Below are 25,303 nucleotides of genomic sequence, written 5' to 3'. Positions count from 1 at the left end.
AAGTTTTGTTACTGTATCAAGATTTTTAAATACAACTTTGATATTAAAAGTCTTAAGAAGAGAAGGCATATCAACCAAGTTTTCATGGTAAGGGAGAACCAGCATATTTTTAGTTGAACAAGGCTGGTTGTCCCTTTTTGGATTATAAAAAGAATTTCCAGCAATTTTAAAAGGTTTATCAATTACATTTCTTGGGTATTTCAAATCATTACCTATTTCATAAATTTTGGATATTTCCTCATCTATGAACTCTGTTTCCTCATCTATGAACTCTGTTTCCTTATCTATGAACTCTGGACTACAAATATGTAAAGCTCTCAAAAACATTGATGAGAAAACGGACAGTTTAACTCTATCTTGATGTGAAGAATAATAGTGGACATAGGAACAGTTATTTGTAGGTTTTCTGTAAATTTTAAATTTGAATTCATTATTACCCTTAATAATTAAAACATCTAGAAAAGGCAATGAGTTATTTTCTTCAAACTCAACAGTAAAGTTTATAGAATGGGCTAAACTATTTAATTTGCCAAGGAAATGGTGTATATCTACATACTTGGGCATAAGACACAAAATATCAACATATCTGAACCATTTAGCTCTATTAGGGAGGATTGTGTTAAGCAGCCTTGTTTCAAAAAATTCCATGTATAGGTTACTAAGAACAGGTGAAAGAGGATTTCCCATTGCCATACCAAACTTCTGAGTGTAAAACTTATCATTAAATACAAATTTTGCATCAACAATGCAAAGTTTAATAAGTTTAATGATAGTAGGAACTGGCAATGGTAATCATAATTAACGAACTCTTCAGATAAGAAACTTAATAAATCATCAACAGGAAATTTCATAAACGAGGAAGTAACATCAAAACTAACCATGTATAGGGAAGTGGTAAGGTAAGGAGATAAAGATTAGGTCAAGTCACAAGTGTTCTGAAGTTTGGAACATTTGAAAATGTAATGAAAAACGAAGGTATCTACAGATACAAAGCCAGAACTAAGATTCATATTAGGAAAGTTGTGTATAAGGGATGCTTCAACAAGACGGTATCTGTGAAGGGTAGATAGTTTTGGCAGAAGACCAGTTAGTAGAATGACTGGAATCTCTAACATGACAGAAAAAGAGCGTTATTATTAGTGTCGGGAAGTCTAACACTTCTTTTGTGCTATTAAGTCTGTCCGAAAGAGAGCAGCCAGTTTCTCTAAATATTGGAGAGGACGAGAGGAGCAGAAATGGAGCAGACTCTGGACACATCAGTAGCAGGAGAGGTACAAATTAGATTATTATGAAGGGTATTAGTTGGGCAACAAATAGTCTGGTGTCTAAGGAACGGAGTTAATTGTTAAGATTTAGGAGACTGGAAATATTGGGAAGGCAAAGAATATATTTCACAGTTCGCTGTCTTGCCTTGACTACCCTTTCAGTTTTATAAATTTTGCCTGCTCACATGTTAAACGGACTTTCTTTTCCAGCAAACTCTCTACTTCTACCTCCTCTCGTTCTACTACTTCCTTCCCTGCCCCCTTCCCTTCATCTCGCATATAGGCTGCTTCCATATCCTTTGCTCTTCTGTGTGACTAATTAATGGTCTAAGTCAGACCGAAACGTCGCAAGTTTCATTATGCTAAATGCTGTAAACAGTTTTTATGAGGATAGTGGGGCTCACGTTAGGGTGTATAGAAGAGAGGGAGACTACTTCCCAGCAAAAGTAGGTCTTAGACAGGGATGTGTAAAGTCACCATGGTTGTTTAACATATTTATAGATGGGGTTGTAAAAGAAGTAAATGCTAGGATGTTGGGGAGAGGGGTGGGTTTAAATTATGAGATATCAAATACAAAAATGGGAGTTGACACAGTTACTTTTGGCTGATGATACTGTGCTTTTGGGTGATTCTAAAGTTGCAAAGGTTAGTGGACGAGTTTGGGAGGGTGTGTAAAGGTAGAAAGTTGAAAATGAACATAGATAAGAATAAGGTGATGAGGGTATCAAACGATTTAGATAAAGAAAAATTGGATATCACATTGGAGGGAGTATGGAAGAAGTGAATGTTTTCATATATTTGGGAGTTGACTTGTCAGCAGATAAGTTTATGAAGGATGAGGTTAACCATAGAAATGATGACGGAAAAAAGGTGAGTGGTGCTTTGAGGTATCTGTAGAGACAAAAAACGTTATCTAGGGAGGCAAAGAAGGGAATGTATGAGAGTATAGTGGTATCAACACTCTTATATGGGTGTGAAGCATAGGTTGTAAATGCCTCAGCGAGGAGGCGGCTGGAGGCAGTGGAGATGTCGTGTTTAAGGGCAATGTGTGGTGTAAATATTATGCAGAGAATCTGTAGTGTAGAAATTAAAAGGTGTGGAGTTACTAAAAGTATTAGTCAGAGGGCTGAAGAGGGGCTGTTGAGGTGGTTTGGTCATTTAGAGATAATGGAACAGAGCAAAATGATTTGGAGTGTATAAATCTGTAGGGGGAAAGAAGGCAGGGTAGGGGTCGTCCCCAAAAAGGTTGGAGGGAGTAAAGAAGGTTTTGTGGGCGAGGGGCTTGGACTTCCAGCAAGCATGTGTGAACATGTTAGGAATGAGTTAAGACGAATGGTTATTGGGACCTGACGAGCTGTTGGAGTGTGAGCATGGTAATATTTTATGAAGGGATTCAGGGAAACCGGTTAGCCGGACTTGAGTCCTTGAAATGGGAAGGGACATCTAAACTGCAGTATCTGAGCCCCTCTGCCAAGACAGTGATGTACTAGTGATGGTGAGTGTTGAATGATGATGATGAATGTTTTTTTTCTTTCTTTTTGGGATTTTCTTTCATTTTGGGTCACCCTGCCTCGGTAGGAAACGGCCGTGTTAATATATATAATGTCGTGCCGTATAGGTAAAACTGGTTAATTAACAACTCATTTAAAATTAAGTCCTCTCTAAAAATTTTCTCTTATACATTTAAAGATAATTTTTTTTCGTTTATGTTAATGCAAAAATTTTATATTTTAATGGTGTGGTAGGCATAGAATATTCAAATACACATGCAATTGTGACCGGGTATAGAGCCTGCGCGGTAACTCCCCAACCATGCCATGGAACTGAAGACCTGTGTCCAGATCCTCTCAGCCACGACCTCCTTATAAGGATGAAGGGATGGCTTGACCCATCTCTGGGAGATATCAAGGCTGAGGAACATAGAGGAATGTTGCAGCGACTATCACTTGATTTTTATAAGGAGGCCGTTCGGTACCATTCTTTACCTCCCTGGGGGAGGAATAGGGTGCTAATGTGCGTTGGATTCAGGGTCAATAAGGATAATTGTTTATGTATGTATGTACTTACCTCGCCTAAATGTGGTTGCAGGGGTCGAGTCATAACTCCTGGCCCCGCCGCTTCGCTAGTCGCTATTAAGTATATATATATATATATATATATATATATATATATATATATATATATATATATATATATATATATATATAATATATATATATATATATATATATATATATATATATATATATATATATATATATATATATATATATATATATAAATAATCATGCATACATACACACAAGTCATAGAGGTCATCTAGGTCGAGTTTCCCTTCAGAATGAATAAATCTTTCGCCCACTACCCGCAGCCTACTCAACATGTTCAAGTGGTTATTATTTAATCACTCCAGAAGATGCTAGACCACATTGTGTAGCCACCCTGGTCTATATGACATTTTAGAAGGTTAGAGCAAGTGCTAAGTTACCTAACACGCTTTCACTGACGTAAAATTTGGTGTCCTCGGGAGCAGTAGTGCCCACTTCCCGTTCCGAACCCCAGGAGTACTCACCCTTCGAACCACTTCCTCTTGCACCTGCACGTCCGCCGTCATCGTCGCCTACAGATAAAACCCGAAAACTCCGGTTTATGCAGTAACCAGCCCTTCCTCTGGGTCTCCTTCAGTTCCTTTTGGCTCGGAGACTTTGTCCCGTTTCGGTAAAAGTTGTAATGTCCTGATTCCTTCAGTCACACCTTCGATGCGATTAATATCCTTGGGAATGAAAGTGTTGCAGAAGGAGAGCACGGTAGTTGAAACTCCGACGGTGACTGTGGCGGGCTAGCAACTGAGGCTAGGGAGTGGTGGAGGCAGGCCCGCTACACACGCCTCCCACCCTCTGCCCCTAATATATCCCCCCTCCTTCCATCCACCCTCACCGACCACCTCCAATCCCCAGCCCTTCCAAGACCCGTCAAAACCCATCGTGGCCTCCCACCCGACATGCTTGTTCTATTTGATTGAATGTCGGTTCAAAGGGTTCTCCGTTAAGTGTAAACTGTTAGTGGTACGATGTTCCTACCCTGAGGACTGGAAAATGGGGGGAGGTCAGTTTCTGGAGAAGTTTGAGCACAATTATATCACATAAATGTTAAACCTAAAACCCAATCTAACTTTATTATTTTTTAAATACACTACCTAACAGAATCCTTCATATGACCTGTCTTTGTAATACTCACTTGTGCTTTATAGTAATCTGTTTACATTAATGTTTTATCACTGACTTCATCATTGCTTAATTAATCTTAAGTTAATTTTAAGCCAGCCCGTAATGCTATGCATAGTATAAGTGGCTTTGGCATACTGCTCTTATCTGTATTTTTTTGTACCTCTGTATGTGTGCACAAATTTATAATAAATAAATAAATAAATAAAAAAACCAGTTGTCTTGGAGAGTTTCTCTGGTGACGTCATGTGTCGTAGCCCTGACTGCTAGCCACCCGGCATCCCTACAAACATGCAACGCTCTTTCCCCCTCCCTCTCACGAATATAATAATTAACATGCACCCTCGTCACCACAATACAGTGTGAGCCCCATAGCTGCGTGTCAGCTCAGTGTCAGGGGAGAGTTGGGTTACAATTGTGTTGTTCTCATGAGTGTGGTAGGAGGCTGGCATCCCTCCCTCTGCATGACCTACTACCCGGCTACATATTTAGCTTTCTTTTGAGTTCCTTCTGGAGACTAGGGTGTGGTAGAGCAGCGAGCCAGCAGATAAGTGTAGTGAGCGACTTCAAGCCATGACACAGCCAAAACAGAGGACACTTAATTATTTGAACTGTGATGAGTGAGAAACATGGCGCCATCCCGGCCACAACTTCCCTCCAGGAATTGTCTCACCGGCTACCCTTCACTTTCCCCTCCAGGGAGGTTCCTTGATGCTGTTGAGGGGCTCTCAATCCAAGGAATTGGACCTGCGCTCCCCTTGGCTTGAACCAGATTTCTTCCCATTTCCCAGGCCCTGTATGACACCTACAGATTTTGCCCCTTCCCCTTAAATACAATTATAATACCCTTTATTATATACCACTTAAAGGTAACAGTTTGCGATCGCTACTCGGCCTATTTCGTTTACTAATTATATTTTGAATTTTAAAATATTAAGTTGGTTTGTAGTTGAAATATGTAGTGCAAATGGTAAAAAAAAAAAAAGTAACCAAACCTAGCAAAAACTCACTTAATCCAATCTAAAGTAACCTATTGTAACTTAACCTCTGCTATTGGTCTGTCGTGTCTGCTTGTCATGAGGCAGCCGTCCATGAGACAACTTGGTACTAAGTGATTGGCTCAGACGCGCCGCGCAACCAAAATTAATGTTTTCACTAATATATCCCAAAATAACTATATGCACAAGAGATACTTATTCCATAGTGTACATAGGTTGAATATATTGTAAAATGTTAAATGTTAACTAATACCCAAGGTCTGCTGAGTGGTAGTTGGTGAGCCTAGCCAAGTTTACTGCTCTTTTGTTAACAACAATAATTCAACGCTGTAATCCTATATTACCAGCGTTTCTTTTTTATATAATAATAATAATAATCATAATAATAAAAATAATAATAATAATAATAATAATAATAATAATAATAATAATTTTTAACACTACCGTCTTCCAACGAAGTACAAAGTGACCCGAAAGAGGAAACACTTTCGGTGTCATTCGTTCACTGTTTAACCAGAAACGGGCTGACATCACAGTTTATTTAACTCTCCGAACTGCAGAATGCAAGCACTGTATTTTCCACCTCCAGGACTTAATGAAGTCCGGTTAGCCGGTTTCCCTGAATACCTTCATAAATGTTACGTTGATCACACTCCAACAGCCCATCAAGTCATAAAAATCACTTGCCTCCATTCCTATCTAATGTGCTCAGTAAACTTGTTGGATATCCAAACCCCTAGCACTCAAAATTTTCTTTACACCTCACCCCAACACTACCTACTTCTCTCTTTCTCTAATTCATACACACTCCTAGTCATCCAGTTTTCCTTCATCCTCTCTAAGTGTCCAAACCTACTCAACAACCATCCTTAGCCCTCTGAACAATACTTTTGGTAAACCCACATCTTCTGATGTTCAAGCTCCAAATTCTCTGTATAATCATATCACATATTACCTCTCAAACACATCTCCATTACCTCCAGCCCCCTCCTAGCTGCAGTGTTTAAAACCATAAAATGTACTCTTATACACCGGTACATTTCCCTTTTTTTTTAAAATAATAATAATAATAATATATTTTTTACTACAAGTACATGTACAAGGTATACAGGCCTAGCTGACAACAATGACATACTACTATATAGAAAGCCCCTTGTTATGCTCCGCATGTCTGGCAAATTAGGTCAGTGTCCCAGGATGCGACCCACACCAGTCGACTAACACCCAGGTACCCATTTTACTGATGGGGAGCATAGACAACAGCTGGAAAGAAACACGCCCAATGTTTCTAGTCTGGCTGGGAATCGAACCCAGGCCCTCGCCGTGTGAAGCGAGAGCGTTAGCCACCAGGCCACCTGTATGACCCTGGTAGGTTTAGAGCTTCCTTTTGATAATAATAATAATAATCATAATAATAATGTCAAATATTCCATTGTTAAAGTTCTTTGTATCCACAGATGTCTCAATGCAACAGCAGTAACAACCTGGTTGATCAGGCCCTGATCCACCGGGAGGCGTGGTCGTGGACCGGGCCGCGGGGGCGTTGATCCCCGGAATAACCTCCAGGTAGACTCCAGGTAAACCTTTTCCCTTTGTCATTTCTATGGTTCACTTCATCTTTCATAGAACAATCTGCTGACAAGTTCATTTCAAAATATCTGAACACAATTACTGCCTCCGTATACCTGGAGAGGGTTTTGGGGTCAACGACCCCGGGGCCTCATGGTGGATCAACCAGGCTGTTACTATTGGCCACACGCAACCCGACGTACGAACCACAGCCCGGCTGGTCAGGTACTGACTAGGTGCCTGTCCAGCGCCTTCTTGAAGACAGCCAGGGGTCTATTGGTAATCCCCCTTATGTATGCTGGGAGGCAGTTGAATAGTCTTGAACCCCTCACACTTTTTGTGTTGTCTCTTATCGTGCTAGTGGTGCCCCTGGTTTTCATTGGGGGATGTTGCATCGTCTGCCGAGACTTTTTCTTTCATAGGGAGTGATTTTTCGTGTGCAAGTTTGGTACTAATCCCTCTAGGATTTTCCAAGTGTATATAATTATGTATCTCTCCCGCTTGCATTCTAGGGAATACAGGTTGAGGTGTTTTATGGCAGTTGTGTGTGCCATGAAGGTTCTCTGTACATTTTCTAGGTCAGCAGTTTTACCTGCCTTGAAAGGCGCTGTTAGTGTGCAGCAATATTCCAGCCTATATAGAACAGGCGACCTGAAGTGTGTCATCATGAGCTTGGCAACCCTAGTTTTGAAGGTTCTCATTAACCATCCTGTCGTTTTTCTAGCGCAGGCGATTGATCCAATGCTGTGGTCTTTGAAGGTGAGATCCTCTGACATTATCACTTCCAGGTCTTTTACATTAGTTTTTCGCTCTATTGTGTGGTTGGAATTTGTTTTCTACTCCAATATAGTTTTAATTTCTTCACATTTTCCAAATCGGAGTAATTGAAATTTCTCATCATTGAACTTCATATTGTTTTCTGTGGCCCATTTAAACATTTGGTTGATGTCCGCCTGGAGTCTTGCGGTGTCTTCAATGGAGGACACTGTCATGCAAATTCGGGCGTCATCTGCAAAGGAAGACACGGTGCTGTGGCTTACATTCCTGTTTATGTCAGATATGAGGCTGAGAAACAGGATGGGAGTGAGTACTGCGCCTTGTGGAACAGTTTTTCACCGTAGCCGCCTCAGATTTTACTCTGTTTACAATTACTCTGCATTCTATTTGATTGGAAATTATAAATCCATCAACCAACTTTTCCTGTTATTATTTATCACGCATTTTGTGCGCTATTACACCATGGTCACATTTGTCAAAGGCTTTTGCAAAGTCTGTGTATACTACATCTGCATTTTGTTTGTCATAGTGGTCCAGTAGTTGGGACAGGCAGGAGCAACCTGCTCTAAACCCATGTTGCCCTAGGTTGTATGACTGATGAGTATCTAGATAGGTGGCGATCTTGCTTCTTTGAACCATTTCAAAGATTTTTATGATATGAGATGTTAGCGCTATCGGTCTGTAGTTCTTTGCTATTGATTTACTGCCCCCTTTGTGGAGTGGGGCTGTCTGTTATTTTTAGCAGCTGTGGGATGATCCCTGTGTCCATGCTCCCTCTCCATAGGATGCTAAAAGCACATGATAGGGGCTTTTTGCAGTTCTTGATAAACACAGAGTTCCATGAGTCTGGGCCTGGGGCAGAGTGCATGGGCATGTCAAATATCATTTTTTCGAAGTCATTTGGCATCAGGATAATGTCAGATAGGTTTGAGTCTACCAAATTCTGTGTCCCTCTCATAAAAAATTCATTTAGGTCTTCGTCTGGTTAGCGGCTCGCTAAAAACCGAGTCATATTGGGACTTGAGTAGTTCACTCATTTCCTTGCTGTCATCTGTGTAGGACCCATGTCGTCTAAGTAGGGGCCCAATACTGGATGTTGTTCTCGAATTTGATTTGGCATAAGAAAATAAATATTTTGGGTTTCTTTCAGTTTCATTTATGGCTTTTGGTTCTTTCTGCATTTCTTGACTCTTGTAAGATTCCTTTAGCTTTAGTTCAATGTTTGCTATTTCTCTGACCAGTGCCTCCCTTCGTATTACAGATATATTGGCCTCTTTTAGCCGCTCTGTTATTCTTTGCCTTCGCCTGTATAGGGAACACCTTTCTCTTTCAAGTTTACATCTTCCTTTTCCTTAAAGGAATATTCCTTGAGCATACCTCAAGTGCCACAGAGTTAATTTGTTCTAGACATAGGTTTACGTCCGTGTTGCTTAGGCTATTTTCCCATTATATATCATTTAGGGCCGTGGTGGCTCGTGTATAGTCACTGCAGACCTGCAGCACTCCCTATTTTCACTTTGCATGTGCACATGTCTGAGATAAGACGCTACATGCTAGGTAGAGAGAGCACTGTCGCTGATGCAGTGCCGACTCTGTTGTTAAAGTGTAAGGTAGTGTTTCTTTTTGACTTAGAGACGTGTGTTGTGCTTAAAAACCATTTTTTTTGAATGTGGTAAAGTGTAGAATTAGATGATTATCATGCTTCCAGCTATTTTATTTAATTCATAGTGTTCGGTTCTTTTATTTTACACATTATTAAAACAATGGCTAAAAATTTCTGAAGCAGCACCGCCTCTAATTTTAGCTACGAGCCGCCACTGATTTAGGGCCTGGTTTACTTGGTCCCACCTTATGTTTTTGTTATTAAAGTTGAATCTGCTGAAGACTCCCTCGTGACTGATCACATTTTGTTGGTCTGGGGCCCCACGCATACATGTCTGAAGCTCTATTATGTTATTATCTGAGTGTAAACTGTTTTTGATATGGTAACATTTCGTATCAGAATTTTTGCAGAGATTTAAAAGCTTATGTGTGTGCACGTTTTCATCTGAGCTGCCTCCTGGGGGTTATCTCTGCTACAGCATTATTTGCTACATTCCTCCATTTTAGGTACCTTAGGTTGAAATCCTCCAGGAGCAAGATGTTTGGGGCAGGAACTGGAAGATTTTCCAATGATCAGTTTTCAAAAGCTGCTCCTGGAATTGTTGGGAAGTTGCATCCAGAAGCTTGTATACAACCACAATGACCAGGTTTTGGTTCTCGATCTTTACTGTCAAAATTTCAACTACATCATTTGAGGCATTTAGTAGTTCCAAGCATATCAGTGACTCTGTGACGTACAGGCCAACCCACCCCACTCCCCGTATTGCCTGTTCACTCTGTCACATTTGTATAGTTTATAACCCAGGATCCATATTTCATTGTCAAGGTGATCCTTTATGTGGGTCTGTGAAAACTGCGAACATTGCGTTTGACTCTGTAAGCAGTCCACGGATGAAAGGTATTTTGTTATTCGTTGCTGGCTTTAGACCCTGTATATTTGCAAAGGTGAATATCGTCGTATTGGTTGTATGAGGGGGAGGGGTCTTTTTTTCCTGGTACTAACCTGATGTTTTGGAGTGGAGGCCATTGACTGTGATTCCACTCCAGAAATGATCGGAGTTGATGTATGATTTCTATCATTTCCTGCCAGCTTTTTTTCCCCTTCCTAGTGCTAAAAAACCTCTCTGGAGTGGTTGTGGCTACAAAGGTTTTCCCATGGTCTAGATGTTCTGTATCTTCTTGTCCCCTTTAGGTGGTGTATCGGACAATATAAGTTATAGCATTGTCTTTCCTGAACTGAAGAGTGACACATTTCAGGGTGGAAATGCTTACAGGAAGGAAGGTTGCATTTTCCTGTTGTCATATGGGCATGGCATTTTCTGGGGTGGTCAAAGTTGCACGTCCCATCTGTTTTTCCAGATATCCATGCCTGCAGATACCTAATGCACAGAATTTGCATAGGTCTGGTTTCTGCTCGCCTTGTTTTTTTGTGACTGCATTCCCTACTGGTGCATGTTTTCTGTCTCGATACTATCTTCAGCACTAGTACTAACAATAATGGTGTGTGTTTTTCTGTCTCTGTACTATATTCAGCACTAGTGCTAACAATACTGGTGCATGTTTTCTGTCTCGATACTATCTTCAGCACTAGTACTAACAATATTGGTGTGTGTTTTTCTGTCTCGATACTATCTTCAGCACTAGTACTAACAATAATGGTGTGTGTTTTTCTGTCTCTGTACTATATTCAGCACTAGTGCTAACAATACTGGTGCATGTTTTCTGTCTCGATACTATCTTCAGCACTAGTACTAACAATATTGGTGTGTGTTTTTCTATCTCTATACTATCTTCAGCACTAGTACTAACAATGGTGCCTTCACCAGTTATTTCTGGTATTTTATATTCACTATTTCTTGAGGCATTCCCTTGTTTACTATCTCCAGTGGTATTGCTAGTTTGTAACATTGGGTTTTGCATGTCCTTGTCTACACCTGTTTCCCCACTAGAGCTCCTGTCTCCCTCCGGGCTGCCAACTTTCATTTCTGTATCCTTACAGTTACTGTCTACCAGGACAGCATTTGCACCAGGGGCGATAGCACCATCTGGCCCAATTCTTTTATTTTCCCATCTGTTATAGAATGCTGTCAGGTTCTCTATGAAGGCCATTTTGATGTTTCTGTCTTTTAATACCAGTGTGATTTTTTCCACAGTTGGTTCTCATTTGGGCATACCCAAAAACACTTCCCTGATTTAGTATCTCTTGGAGATGATTCCTAAATATCTGCACAAGATGTATGGGCTCATTTCCCACAGAAATTGCATGTAATGCATGAAGAAGCCCTTTGTTACTACGGTTGCAGGCTACACCAAGTTTCTTGATGTGATTTTTTGGTTGTTATACTGTATATTCTACTAATAAGCTCCTTAAAGTGTAGATCTGTCTATTTGTACCTGGAATTTACCTGGAGAGAGTTCCGGGGGGTCAACGCCCCCGCGGCCCGGTCTGTGACCAGGCCTCCTGGTGGATCAGAGCCTGATCAACCAGGCTGTTGCTGCTGGCTGCACGCAAACCAACGTACGAGCCACAGCCCGGCTGGTCAGGAACCGACTTTAGGTGCTTGTCCAGTGCCAGCTTGAAGACTGCCAGGGGTCTGTTGGTAATCCCCCTTAAGATAAGATAAGATTTCGTTCGGATTTTTAACCCCGGAGGGTTAGCCACCCAGGATAACCCAAGAAAGTCAGTGCGTCATCGAGGACTGTCTAACTTATTTCCATTGGGGTCCTTAATCTTGTCCCCCAGGATGCGACCCACACCAGTCGACTAACACCCAGGTACCTATTTGCTGCTAGGTGAACAGGACAACAGGTGTAAGGAAACGTGTCGAAATGTTTCCACCCGCCGGGAATCGAACCCGGGCCCTCCGTGTGTGGAGCTGGAGCTTTAGCCACCAGGCCACCGGGCCACCCTTATGTATGCTGGGAGGCAGTTGAACAGTCTCGGGCCCCTGACACTTATTGTATGGTCTCTTAACGTGCTAGTGACACCCCTGCTTTTCATTGGGGGGATGTTGCATCGTCTGCCAAGTCTTTTGCTTTCGTAGTGAGTGTATGTGTATCTATTTGTATTTGTACGTGTATGTGTATGAAACAATCATAGTGGAATCACATTCTTGTCTATGGCTTACTTTTAGTAAAGAAAATAATCCTCCTCTCCTACATAGCCTAACCCGAGCTTCACATTCCGCCTTACACACAGTTGCCCATAGTTCGATCCCCAGTAAGAGTGGAACATTAGGAGTGTTTCCTTACACCTACTGTCCCCGTTCACCTAGCAAGCAAGTAGGTACCTGGGTGTTAGTCGACTCTGTGGGTCGCATCCTGGGGGACAAGATTGAGGACCCCATTGGAAAAAGTGTCCCTCGATGACACCGCCTTTCTTGAGTTATCCTGGGTGGCTAACCCTCCGGGGTTAAAAATCCGAATAAAATCTTAACATTTCATTACCCTTGGTGCTGGTGAAGGGCTCTTGATCCCTTTTTCTTAATCAGACCTAATTATCTCCCATTCAGAAAGAACAACCCAGCCTCTCAATTTTTATGTGTATTTGTCACATACGGTTTACTGTAATTTTTCGTTATTTAGGTTAAGTTAGATTGTCCTCTGTCAAAAAAAGTTAACTACAACATACTACAATGGTAATAAATGAAATATCTGATAAAAGTGATAAATAGTTTTGATGCGAGAAAAAAAAAATGGGGACTCACCGAGCGCTGTAGAAAGATCTCTGTTCAGATAATCACTGTTAGTCTCGTTAAAAAGTCATCCATTTGACTGTCTTAGTTACAGTGAAATACTGCCTGTTAGTAAGAGCATGAACTCAACTGACAAGAAAAAACAGAGATACTACAAGTGGCAGAGAGTTTAAAATAACTCGTTTGATATCTGCAAAATTACCAACAATACATGTTTCGACTACCATGTTTTCAGTTTTGAAAATGTAAGGAATCAAAATCAGCATATTATTGAGGGAATGCGACTTTTTAATATTCGCCGTATGCAGCCAGGCTTAAAAATAATTCTTTTTATACGGATATAAATCTATAATTTAAAATACACGAGCTAGCCATGAGTCCACGACAAAGTAAGTAGCAGCATCGTACAATTGAGTGGTCAAGTTAAGGAGCACCTTGCAGGGGAGATTGTAGATAGGGAGGAAAGTGTATTACAATAATGGTATACATTACCGACAACATGAGGAATTAGATACGTTCAGTACCTTCCTATATTCATTTTAAGAGTTTCGCCAACCAACGGTTTTATCAACTGAAGACATAGATGCCAGTAATAAACTTCTGGAAGCATATTATTGATATATTGATGCATCACTACTAGGCAACTTGCAATGGTTAATCTGTTGATGTATTGCCGACCAGTATCATCGAAGATAAAGGCAAGTTCCGTCTATGTATCAGCTTTACAAGCATGATAAAGCTCTTACAGAGTAAACGCTGTCTCAGTAAACGCTTGTTCTGCATCTTGTGGCTGTCTTCATGTAGTAGTGAATTTGTCCAGCATAAAACCTGCATTCCTGATTTTATTAAAACCCAATTCATAATTTGAAATATATACTAACTGAGAAGACACTCTGCGTTGGTGAACTTATTACGTATGTATTCCATTCATTATTTGAAATAAGCTAATAATCCTTGTTGAGGACATGGATTTCAATAACTATGATTTCTTGCGATTTACACAAGAATATATCTTTGAATAATGAATGCCAATGCCAGTATTTAATTTATATTGGATAATATTGAGTTTAGGTTCTGCTTTTTTTAATTTCTTATGTAAATTCTAAAATATTAAGTGGGTTGTGCAGTGAAGATAGTTATATTTTGAGAAAATGGGGACAACTTTCTTTTCGGTAACGAAACTTAAACTGCCTAAATCTAACACAAAGGAAAATTCAAATTCTGGGTGAGGTTACGTTTGGTTATCAAAAAAAAAAAAGAGTAATATCTTTATTTGCATAAAACATCACAATCTCCGTTGCACAACGCGCTTAATATTGGAGAATTTACATAATACCACCTGGACCCACAGTCAATGTGACCTCCTATCATTACCAGTTTATTGTAAACATAATAACCTATGAATAAGTAAAGTGTAGTGAACATTTGTCAATGCTCAGTAATAACTCACATGGAGGCAGAAACACTGGACGTTCACTGAAATGCATATTTCGACCCCTTTCTGGGATCCTCTTCAGCAGAAACACAAATGAAAGGAGAACATGAATTTATAGGAAAAACTGCACCTTAATTATATTTGTTATTGTCGTAGATTAAGTCATTGTAAAATGGCGCTTCCGTATATATTTTGATTATTTGCAGTGGGATTTTCAGATGCAGATATTTTTATATGTACCAGTTTAATTCACCGAAAACCGAAACTTAGGAAAAGAACCTAATGACTACGTTTCGGCCCGACTTATACCATTGTCAAGGACGGAGCGAGTTTAAACGAATTTAACTTGAACGAGCTAGGCTTTAATGAAGCTGACTTAAACATTTTGAACTTAAACGAGTTTAACTATAATTAAACGAGTTTACGTTTACATTTAAACTATAACAAGTATCTGTCTACTAGCATCGTAATATCATCTGAAGAAACTTGGTAATAAAATTTATTAATAGAGAAATATATACCAACGACTTCTTTTTAATTTCATTTAGTGCTATTATTATTATTATTATTATTATTATTATTATTATTATTATTATTATTATTATAAAATTGAAGTGCTAAACCTACATGGGTCATACAACAGCATTTAGTGTTATAAAACAGGTTTTGTCTTTCAAAAATAATTCTTGTGAAAAGGAATTGCAAAGACTTTAATGTCTGTTGCAACACGAGGGTCATGAAGGCTGCACGTGACCGTTCACCACCAATCGAAAATACTTTAATAAAAAAAAATGGCCATATACGGATTAAACAGATTCTAAGTATAGGTGTACTGAGCTATATATCACTCTTACACATGCACAGTTGCTCTCAGGAGTAAATTTTGTTGAAAAATTTAGACACCTGTGCACATCTGGGTATGTTTATTGTAGACGTTTCGCCATCTAGTGGCTTTATCAGTACAAATTCTATGACATGATTAGAAGACAGTAGAACTATATATAAAAGATGAGGTAATCAGTCCCTCAGCCTTGAAGGTGTTAAGAGCACCGTGGTGGTGAAGATACTTGTCGGTATTGTATATCGTTCATGTACAGTAAATTTTGTGATTTTCTCATGATATGTTTTAGTCTCCGGCTTAATTAGTGTAGTTTGAGTTCTTTTCTTTACAGAAGAGTTTGTCACAGACTTCTGGCAACCATCCAGTTGTGGTGTTACCCTTCGACTCTCTTCGGTGCTACAACAGCTGTTGTTCTGTAAGGCTATTCCTGCAAACGTGCTTCGTGAGTGAATGTGGTTTCGCCAAATTCTCCCCTTCAGTTCATGATTACTGCTGAAAGTCATGATGGATATTACACCTAGGAAGCATGCAAGTATTGTAGCTATTAAAAAACATACTGATTTGAGTATCAGACAGATCGCCGAAGATTTGAGCCTAGCAAAGTCAACTGTTGGTCAGATTCTGGAGAGCTGACGACACTGGTGACTGTGGAGCGCTGCGTCGAGAAAGATGTGAAAGAAAGCGAAAGACAACACCTCATGATGACAAGGTTATCATAAGAAATAGTGTGAAGGATCCCAAGAAAACCAGCAAAGATCTAGAGAGATTTGGTTTCGACTGGTGTAAATGTTGTCTCTTCAATGTATGTGTGTATGTGTACTCACCTAATTGTACTCACTTAATTGTGGTTGCAGGGGTCGAGCTCATCTCCTGGCCCCGCCTCTTCACTGACCGCTACTGGGTCCTCCCTCTCCCTGCTCCATGAGCTTTATCATACCTCGTCTTAAAACTATGTATGGTTCCTGCCTCCACTACATCGCTTGCCAGACTATTCCACTTCCTAACAACTCTGTGGCTGAAGAAATACTTCCTAACATCCCTTTGACTCATCTGTGTTCCATCTCTGGAACATCCTGTCTCTGTCCACCTTGTCTGTTCCACGCAGTATTTTGTATGTCGTTATCATGTCTCCCCTGACCCTTCTGTTCTCCAGTGTCGTTAGTCTGGTCACTTCCACTCAAGAAAGGAGCACGGCACCAGACCCAGCAGCACAAGCTAGTCAGGTCCAACTCACACCCACCCACACCCACTCATGTATTTATCCAACCTATTTTTTAAACAACACAACGTCTTAGCGTCTATGATGGTACTCGGGAGTTTGTTCCACTCATCCACAACTCTATTACCAAACCAGTGCTTTCCTATATCCTTCCTGAATCTGATTTTTTCCAACTTGAAACCATTGCTGCGAGTCCTGTCTTGGCTGGAAATTTTCAGCACGCTATTTACATCCCCTTTATTTATTCCTGTTTTCCATATATACACCTCGATCATATCCCCCCCTAATTCTACGCCTTACGAGAGAGTGCAGATTCAGGACCCTCAGTCTATCCTCATAGGGAAGATTTCTGATACATGGGATCATCTTTGTCATCCTCCTCTGTACGTTTTCCAGAGCATTATCCATCCTGTAATACGGTGACCAGAACTGAGCAGCATAGTTTAAATGAAGCCTAACCAAGGATGTATAGAGTTGAAGAACAACCTGAGGACTTCTATTATTTGTACTTCTAGATATGAAGCCAAGAATTCTGTTAGCTTTATTGTGAACACTAATGCACTGTTGTCTTGGTTTAGATTACTGCTAACCAGAACTCCTAAATCCTTTTCGCAATCAGTAGTATTAAGCTCTACATTATTTAGTTTATATGTGATATGGTTATTTACCTGTCCAACATTTAGAACTTTGCATTTATCAATATTAAACTGCATCTGCTACTTCTCCAACCATTGCATCAGTTTATTCAAATCATCCTGGAGTGCTCTAGTGTCCTCATTAGAATGAATTGGACAGCCTATTTTGGTGCCATCAACAAATTTGCTTATGTCGCTATTTATTCCCTCATCTATGTGTTTATGTAAATTGTGAACAACAACGGGCCCAACACTGACCCCTGAGGAACACCGCTTGTGACGTGCCCCCATTCTGATTTCTCCCTATTTATGCAAAACCCTCTGCTGCCTATTTGTCAGCCATGCCTCTACCCAGGAAAAAATTTCTCCTCCTATTCCGTGTGCCTTAAGTTTCCTCAATAGCCTCTGGTGTGGAACTCTATCGAAAGCCTTACTGAAGTCCATATACACAATATCATATTCAGTACCATGATCTACCTTCTCAAACGCCTTAGTGAAAAAAGTTAGTAAATTCGTAAGACAGGAGCGCCCCTTTGTAAAACGGTGTTGAGATTCATTAATCAATCTGTGCCTGTCAAGATGGCTACGAATTGCTTTGGCAATTATTGATTCCATAAATTTTCCCACTATGGAGGTAAAGTCTATAGTTCGAAGCCAAGGACCTGTCACCTGCCTTGTAAATAGGTATTACATTTGCCATTTTCCACTTATCAGGCACAATGCCAGTTTGCAGTGATATGTTAAAAAGATCAGCCATAGATATGCTACGTTCCTCTTTACATTCTTTCAACACCCTTGCAAACAGTTCATCAGGACCTGGTGATTTGTTGGGTTTTAGTTTCTCTATTTGTCTGAGGACCATGTCACTAGTTACTGCAATCGTGCATAGATTATCATCCTGTTCTACATAATCTATTATTTCAGGAATATCGCTAGTGTTTTCCTGGGTGAAAACTGAGAGGAAGTAGGTATTGAGAATTTCACACATATCCTTATCACTGTTGTGGGTTCCAAACTGGTGCTGCATACCCAGTATGGGCCTGACATACACAGTGTAGTCTTGAAGGATTCCTTACTGAGGTACCAGAACGCTATTCTCAGGTTTGCTAGGCGCCCATATGCTGCAGCAGTTATCTGGTTAATGTGTGCTTCTGGCGACGTACTCGGTATTATACTCACCCTTAGATCTTTCTCCTTGAGTGAGGTTTGCAGTCTTTGGCCACCTAGCCTATACTCTGTCTGCGGTCTTCTTTGCCCTTCTCCGATCTTCATGACTTTGCATTTGGCGGGGTTAAATTCAAGGAGCCAGTTGCTGGACCACGCGTCCAGCCTTTGCGGGTCTCTTTGTAGACCTGTCTGATGTGCATTTGAATTAATTCTCCTCATTAACCTCACATCTTCTGCAGACAGGGACACTTCTGACTCTATCCTTTCCGTCATGTCGTTCACATATACCAAGAATAGCACTGGTCCCAGGACTGACCCCTGTGGGACCCCGCTCGTCACAGGCACCCACTGTGATACCTCATCACGGACCATGACTCACTGTTGCCTCCCTGTTAGGTATTCTCTGATCCATTGCAGTGCCCTTCCTGTTATATGTGCCTGATCCTCTAGCTTCTGTACTAATCTCTTGTGAGGACCTGTGTCGAAGGCCTTCTTGCAGTCCAAGAAAATGCAATCGACCCACCCATCCCTCTCATTTCTTACTTCAGTTACCTTGTCTAGTAGGTGTGTGACACAGGACTTGCCTTCCATGAATCTGTGCTGGGCTGTTGTTTATAACCTTGTTCTGCTCCAGGTGCTCTACCACTCTCCTCCTGATAATCTTCTCCATGACTTTGCATGCTGTACACGTCAGTGACACTGGTCTATAGTTCAGTGCTTCATTTCTGTCTCCTTTCTTAAAGATGGGGACTAGATTTATCATCTTCCATACCTCAGGTAGTTTCCCAGTTTCAAGGGATGTGTTGAAGATTGTGGTTAGTGGCACACACAGTGTCTCTGCTCCCTCTCTAAGGGCCCACGGAGAGATGTCCGGTCCCACCGCCTTTGAGGTATCAAGGTCACTTAGGAACTTCTTCAGCTCCTCCTCAGTTATGTGTATTTCATCCAACACTTGTTGGTATATCCCTTGTTGGTGTACCCCACTGTTTTTTCTTCCCAGTGTCCCTTCAGCCTCCACTGTAAATACTTCCTGTGTGTGTGTGTGTTTTGTGACATGGCGCCTTATCCTGCTGGAAGTACCCATTTGAGGATGAGTTGGATGTGGCCATAAAAGGATGTACATGGTCAGCAACAATTCTCAGGCAGGCTGTGGCATTTAAACAACGCTCAACTGGTATTGTGGGGCCTAATGTATATCAGGAAAACATTTTTCCTATCATTACACCGCCACCACCAGCCTGAACCGTTAACACTAGGTACGATGGATCCATGGATTCATGTTTACATCAAATTTTGACATCATCATCTGCATGTCGCAGTAAAAAATCACGATTAGTCAAACCAGGCGACGTCACACATTTGGCGAGCTGGTAGCCACTGAGCTTCAGTTTTTTGTTCTTAGTCGAGAGCAGTGAAACTTACTGTATGTGGTCTTCAGCTGCTGTAACCCATCCACTTCAAGGTTCGACATGTTATGCATTCAGAGATGCTCTTCCGCATTTCACTGCTAAAAGAGATAGTTATCTGAACTACTGTCGTCTTCCTGTCATCTTGAAACGCTGGCCATTCTCCTCTGACCTCTCACATTAACAAGGCATTTTTGCCCATAGAACTGCCGCTCATTGGATGTGTTGTTCTTCACACCATTCTCTGTAAACTATTGCGTGTGAAAATCCCAGGAGATCAGCAGTCTCTGAGATACTCAGATCACCCTTTCTGGCACCGGCAATCATTCCACGGTCACAGTCACTTATATCATCTCTCCCCTCAAGGGAGGTTCCTTGATGCTGGTGAGGGGCTCTTGATCTAGAGAACTGGATCTGTGCTCCGGTTCCCTGAATTGAGCCTGAATACCTTCCCCCCCCAGATGCGCTGTATAATCCTGCGGGTTTAGCGCTCCTCCATGATTATAATAATTACGTATATCATTTCTTCCCCATTCTGATGCTTAGTTTGAACAACAGCTGAACCTCTTGGCCATGTCTGCATGCATGCTTCTGAGCACTGAGGTTCCGTCACGTGATTGCCTGATTATACATTTGCATTAACGAGGTGTACAAGTGTACCTGATAAAGTGGCCACTGAGTATACATCATGTGTATGCAATGAGTGGGACAGAACATGTCATAATGGTCAGGAATGTTGTTGTGATGTCCTCTGGCTGCAACCCTTCCTTGTTTTATCATTACTCTTATGATGACCAACTAAAAGAAAAAATGCAAGTCACGTCGGGTACAAGTTTTGTAAAGAGAGTGGCGCTGTCTGATCATCACCGATTCAACGCTTCCACATAATAATAATAATAATAATAATAATAATAATAATAATAATAATAATAATAATAATAATAATCCAAGAGACAGGCAGTGACCTAGATATTGTTCTCGAGGGAATGCTGATACCTGGTGTTATATTTCAGGTACAAGTTATATTGTATACAAATCTAATGTCTAGGCCAACAATAATGGTTAGGTTAGGTAAGATTCGTCAGGAAGCAGGACAAATGTTTCCTGACATGGGTCTTCAATAATAATCGACCCACTACCGTAGGTTTTGGTCATCTGACCGAGACCTTCCACTGGCTTATCAGTCCACCCCTTTAAAAATAAATATTGGTTAATAATAGGGGTAATGCTGTGTATATCAAATTTACTTTACATTATTATTTCACATACTGTACGAGTACGCCATAAAAACGAAATTTATACACAAATATACAACAGATAACCAGTTTTACAACAAATAATTGCCACTAATATCCAGGTAAATTAAGTTCATCACGGGTCATTAACAGAACGAGTTGTTTACAAGCACAACAGTTCACTATTATAATCATAGGGGAGCACTAAACCCGTAGGATTACACAGCGCCTGTGGAGGGATGATGGAATGTATTCAGGCTCAGTTCCGGGAACTGGAGTACAGGTCCAATTCCCTAGATCAAGAGCCCCTCACCAGGGTCAAGGAACCTTCCTTGAGGGGTCACAACAGTTCACTGATCTGAGGAAGCACTTGCAGGTTATATACTGCTCATCATCCCGGATAAGTAAGTTGTTATGTGGTCATCAATAATTGGTATGTACTTCCATTATGTTTAATAATCCATGGGGACACATAAGGTGGCTGGATAACGTGTTAATGTTGAATCTCGCAGCTCCGCCAAGACCATCCCAGTCCTATTTCCGAGATAAAAACTATTTCTATTGTTTTTTTTAGGTAGTCTAAAGACTGGCGCTCTCTTAGTCGTCGTTTCAGAAACTTTTGTAAATACAGACAAGGTTGATGGAGTTATTTATCCAAGGTTTATGATTTTTAGTTAGTGGGTAGTGCATCGTGCGGCAGGCAACTCGGGGCTCAAGTGGAGTCAAGAATGCTTCTTCATGCTGCCGGGAATGCACAGCCGTTATCATACACAGATGTTGGTCAACACAAGTTTTCTGCCACTGATGATGTTACACGTGTGGATACCTCTTGAACATCTGCACCACCTTCAATAATAATTGAGTAACTCTTAAAAATATGTATCATCATGTAGGTTGGTAAACAAAGTTTAAAACTTATAGACGACACGAGAGTCATTACAAGGTTCAGGATTACCTGTTTATGTGGGAAATATAAGTACATTGTTTCACTTTATTGTTTTATGGTAGGTTAAATCTACATAATGTATTTTTAGTGTCCATAAAAAATCTCTACTCTCATGAACATTTTTTTATGTTATCTTTTCAGAACCTAAATAAAAAAATTAATTAATGGTTGTAGTACTGAAGAAAGTCAGGTGAACGCTGCCTCATTCCTTTCCCGAACCTCCCCTCTCAAAATAATAATAATAATAATAATAATAATAATAATAATAATAATAATAATAATAATAATAATAATGCCTCCCAAGCGCTGTATGACCCCTACGGGTTTAGTTTATGCTTCCCCGTGATCGAAATTAATAAAGAAAATCACAAAACGCACACACACATGCATTCACATTATATACTCATTTTAAAACAGTTTTTTGACTACTGACTAAAATCAGTTTTTAAACGCTTCCTGTTTGTCACCAAAACGTGCTGACTTTATTTTAAGTTTAGTTAAGTTAATTTAAGTTAGATTCAGTTAGGCTACATAAATCTATAAAAAATAAATTTAACCACAAATAAACAGCTTAGATAAACACGCAGCGATATGTCTGGGGGGAACGAGGTGGATCAGGAAATAAAGGAAGCGTTCAAATTTAAACGTTTACCTTTTTTGATGCGAGGATTGGCTGTGCGCACACACACACACACACACACACACACACACACACACACACACACACACACACACACACACACACACACACACGCACACACACACACACACACACACATACACATACACATACACATACACATACACACACACACACACAGGTCAACTTCCAGTTACCTTTAGTCGTTTCCGGGGGTCACTGCTCCTGTGACCCGGTCCAAGACCAGGCGTCCTGGTTGCTGACCTGATTGGCTGTTGTTGCCCGCCGCTCACGGTTCAAGGTATGCATGACAACATAGCTGGTCAGGGAATGACTCAAGAAACTTATCAAGTTCCCTCTTAAAGACAGAGATTTGTTCATAATTCCCGTTATGCACTGAGTGAAGGTGTTGAAAGGCCTAAGTCTCTTAACAAATATTGCTCTTTATTGGAGGTATTTTGTACAATCTGCAAAGTCTCTTGCTTTCATACGAAGTGATTTCAATGTGTAAGTTTAGGACGAATCCCTCTAGGGTTTTCCAGGCTTAACTTATGTTGTATTTTTCTCGTCTACGTTCTAAAGATTACAGGTCAACGGATTTCAGGCATTCCCAGTGATTCACATGTTTGACTAAATTTATACGGACAAAGAAGGTTCTCCGTACGTTTTTCTGTTCTATAATTCCTGCCTTGGAGGAGGCTGTTTATATACAGTAGTATTCCAGCCTACGAAGAATAAAGGATTGTAAGAGTCATCATTGGCTTAGTATCTCGTGTTTTGAAGGTTCTAGTTATCCAGCGTATCATTTTCATTGAGGATGCGATAATATCATTGTTGTGATTTCTTGAATGTGAAATCCTTTGACACTGTCACTCCCAAGTCTCACACTGAGCTTCTGCTCTACTGAATTATATGATTTTTTCTTGTATTCTGTTTTAACCTTCAGTCTTCAAGTCCTCATTTTTGTCCATTGCATAACTGAAATTTGTCCTCGTTGGACACTATATTGTTGTTTGCAGTCTACTGGAAGACCTGATTTATTATATCAATAAAGTGGAAAAGTAATGTGAAGGACCTGGGAGTGGTAATGTCTGAGGATCTCACCTTCATGGTTCACAACAGTGCCACTATCGCATCTGCGAGGAAAATGATTGGATAGATAATGAGAATATTCAAAACAAGAGATACCAAGCCAGTGATGAACCTTTTTAAATCACTTGTTCTCTCCAGGCTGGAATACTGCTGTACATTAACATCTCCGTTCATGGCAGATGAAACTGCAGATCTGGAGAATGTACAGAAAAACTTTACTGCACATACAAGTTCCGTAAAACGCCTTAACTAATGGGAAGCCTTGGAAGCGCTTGACTTGTACTCGCTGAAACGCAGGCTAGATAAATCATAATCTACACCTGGAAAATCCTAGAAGGACTGGCCCTAATCTGCACACAGAAATCACTCCCTACGAAAGCAAAATACTCGAAGAGGGGGGTCAGGTAAGAAATGGAGGTGGGGCAGAGAAGAAATGGAGGTGGGGCAGAGAAGAAATGGAGGTGGGGCAGAGAAAAAATGGAGGTAGGTGCAGAGAAGAAATGGAGGTGGGGCAAGAAAGAATTGGAGGTGGTAGGCCAGGAAAGAAGTGGAGGAATTAGACCAGGGAAGAAGTGGAGGCAGGACAAAAAATTTTGAGGATTGTTTTTATTTAGGCGTTTCAATGGTCTTGACAACACGGACGTTAGGGGCACATTATGTAGATTTAACCTACGATGTCCCATTAAAATCCAGCCCCATCCCCAAACATCTTGCTGCTTGGTGACTTCAATCTAAGACACACAAAATGGAAGAATATAGCAAATAATGTCGTAGCAGAAATAATCCCTGGAGGTAGCTCAGATGAAAGGTCACACACGCAGGAGCTGCTGAATTTCTGCAACAAACACACCCTAAGTCAGCAAATAGTGGAGCCAACAAGACTGGAGAACACACTGGACCTTATTTTCACAAATAATGAGGACCTGGTAAGGAATATAACAATATCAAAAACAACAAATTCTCATCACAATCTAATCGAAGTCCAGACTTGCATGTACAGGAGTCCTGATCGGCACGATGCATTCAGTTATGAGGGTACTTTTACCAGATTCAACTTCAACAACAAGAACATCATCTGGGATCAGGTAAACTATGCCCTAAATGAAAAATGCTGGGAGGATATCTTAAATTACATGGACCCTAACCAATGCCTCGAAAAGATCACCCTCCTGGTAGCTGAAGTATGTTCAAGGTATATTCCTATAAGACAAAAGAAAAGAAGAAGTAAACTTGAGAGAGACGCTCCCTCTACAGGAGAAGACGAAGAACCATTGAGCTCCTCAAGAATGCCAGATTATCTGTTACACGGAAGTTAGTGCTAACCAGGGAAGTGGAAAATAATGAGCTGAAGTTAAAGGACTCGTACAGGATCCAGGAGAGACAAGAGGAGCTAAAAGCGATTAATGAAATTGAAAGAAATTCGAAATATTTCTTTTCATACGCCAAAAACAAGTCAAAAACCACTTCTAGTATAGGGCCCCTGCTCAGACAAGATGGATCCTACACTGACGACAACAAAGAAATGAGCGAGATACTGAAATTGCAATATGACTCAGT

At 40.6% G+C, this 25,303-nt stretch overlaps 1 protein-coding gene across 1 annotated transcript in view; it reads right to left on the bottom strand.

Moving 5' to 3' along the window:
• LOC128690533 (coactosin-like protein) overlaps nucleotides 1–4,129 on the bottom strand; it is a 150,548-nt gene extending 146,419 nt beyond the window's left edge. The window contains exon 1 of the mRNA XM_070089654.1: nucleotides 3,838–4,129. Coding sequence (XP_069945755.1) covers nucleotides 3,838–3,879 — 42 coding nt within the window. The 5' untranslated portion in view covers nucleotides 3,880–4,129. The remainder of the gene's footprint in view (nucleotides 1–3,837) is intronic.
• Between the last annotated feature and the right edge of the window lie 21,174 nt (nucleotides 4,130–25,303).

This window comes from Cherax quadricarinatus, chromosome 29 (genome assembly GCF_038502225.1).
Source record: "Cherax quadricarinatus isolate ZL_2023a chromosome 29, ASM3850222v1, whole genome shotgun sequence".
Classification (NCBI taxonomy): domain Eukaryota; kingdom Metazoa; phylum Arthropoda; class Malacostraca; order Decapoda; family Parastacidae; genus Cherax; species Cherax quadricarinatus.
This window is presented reverse-complemented; position numbering and strand designations above follow the sequence as displayed.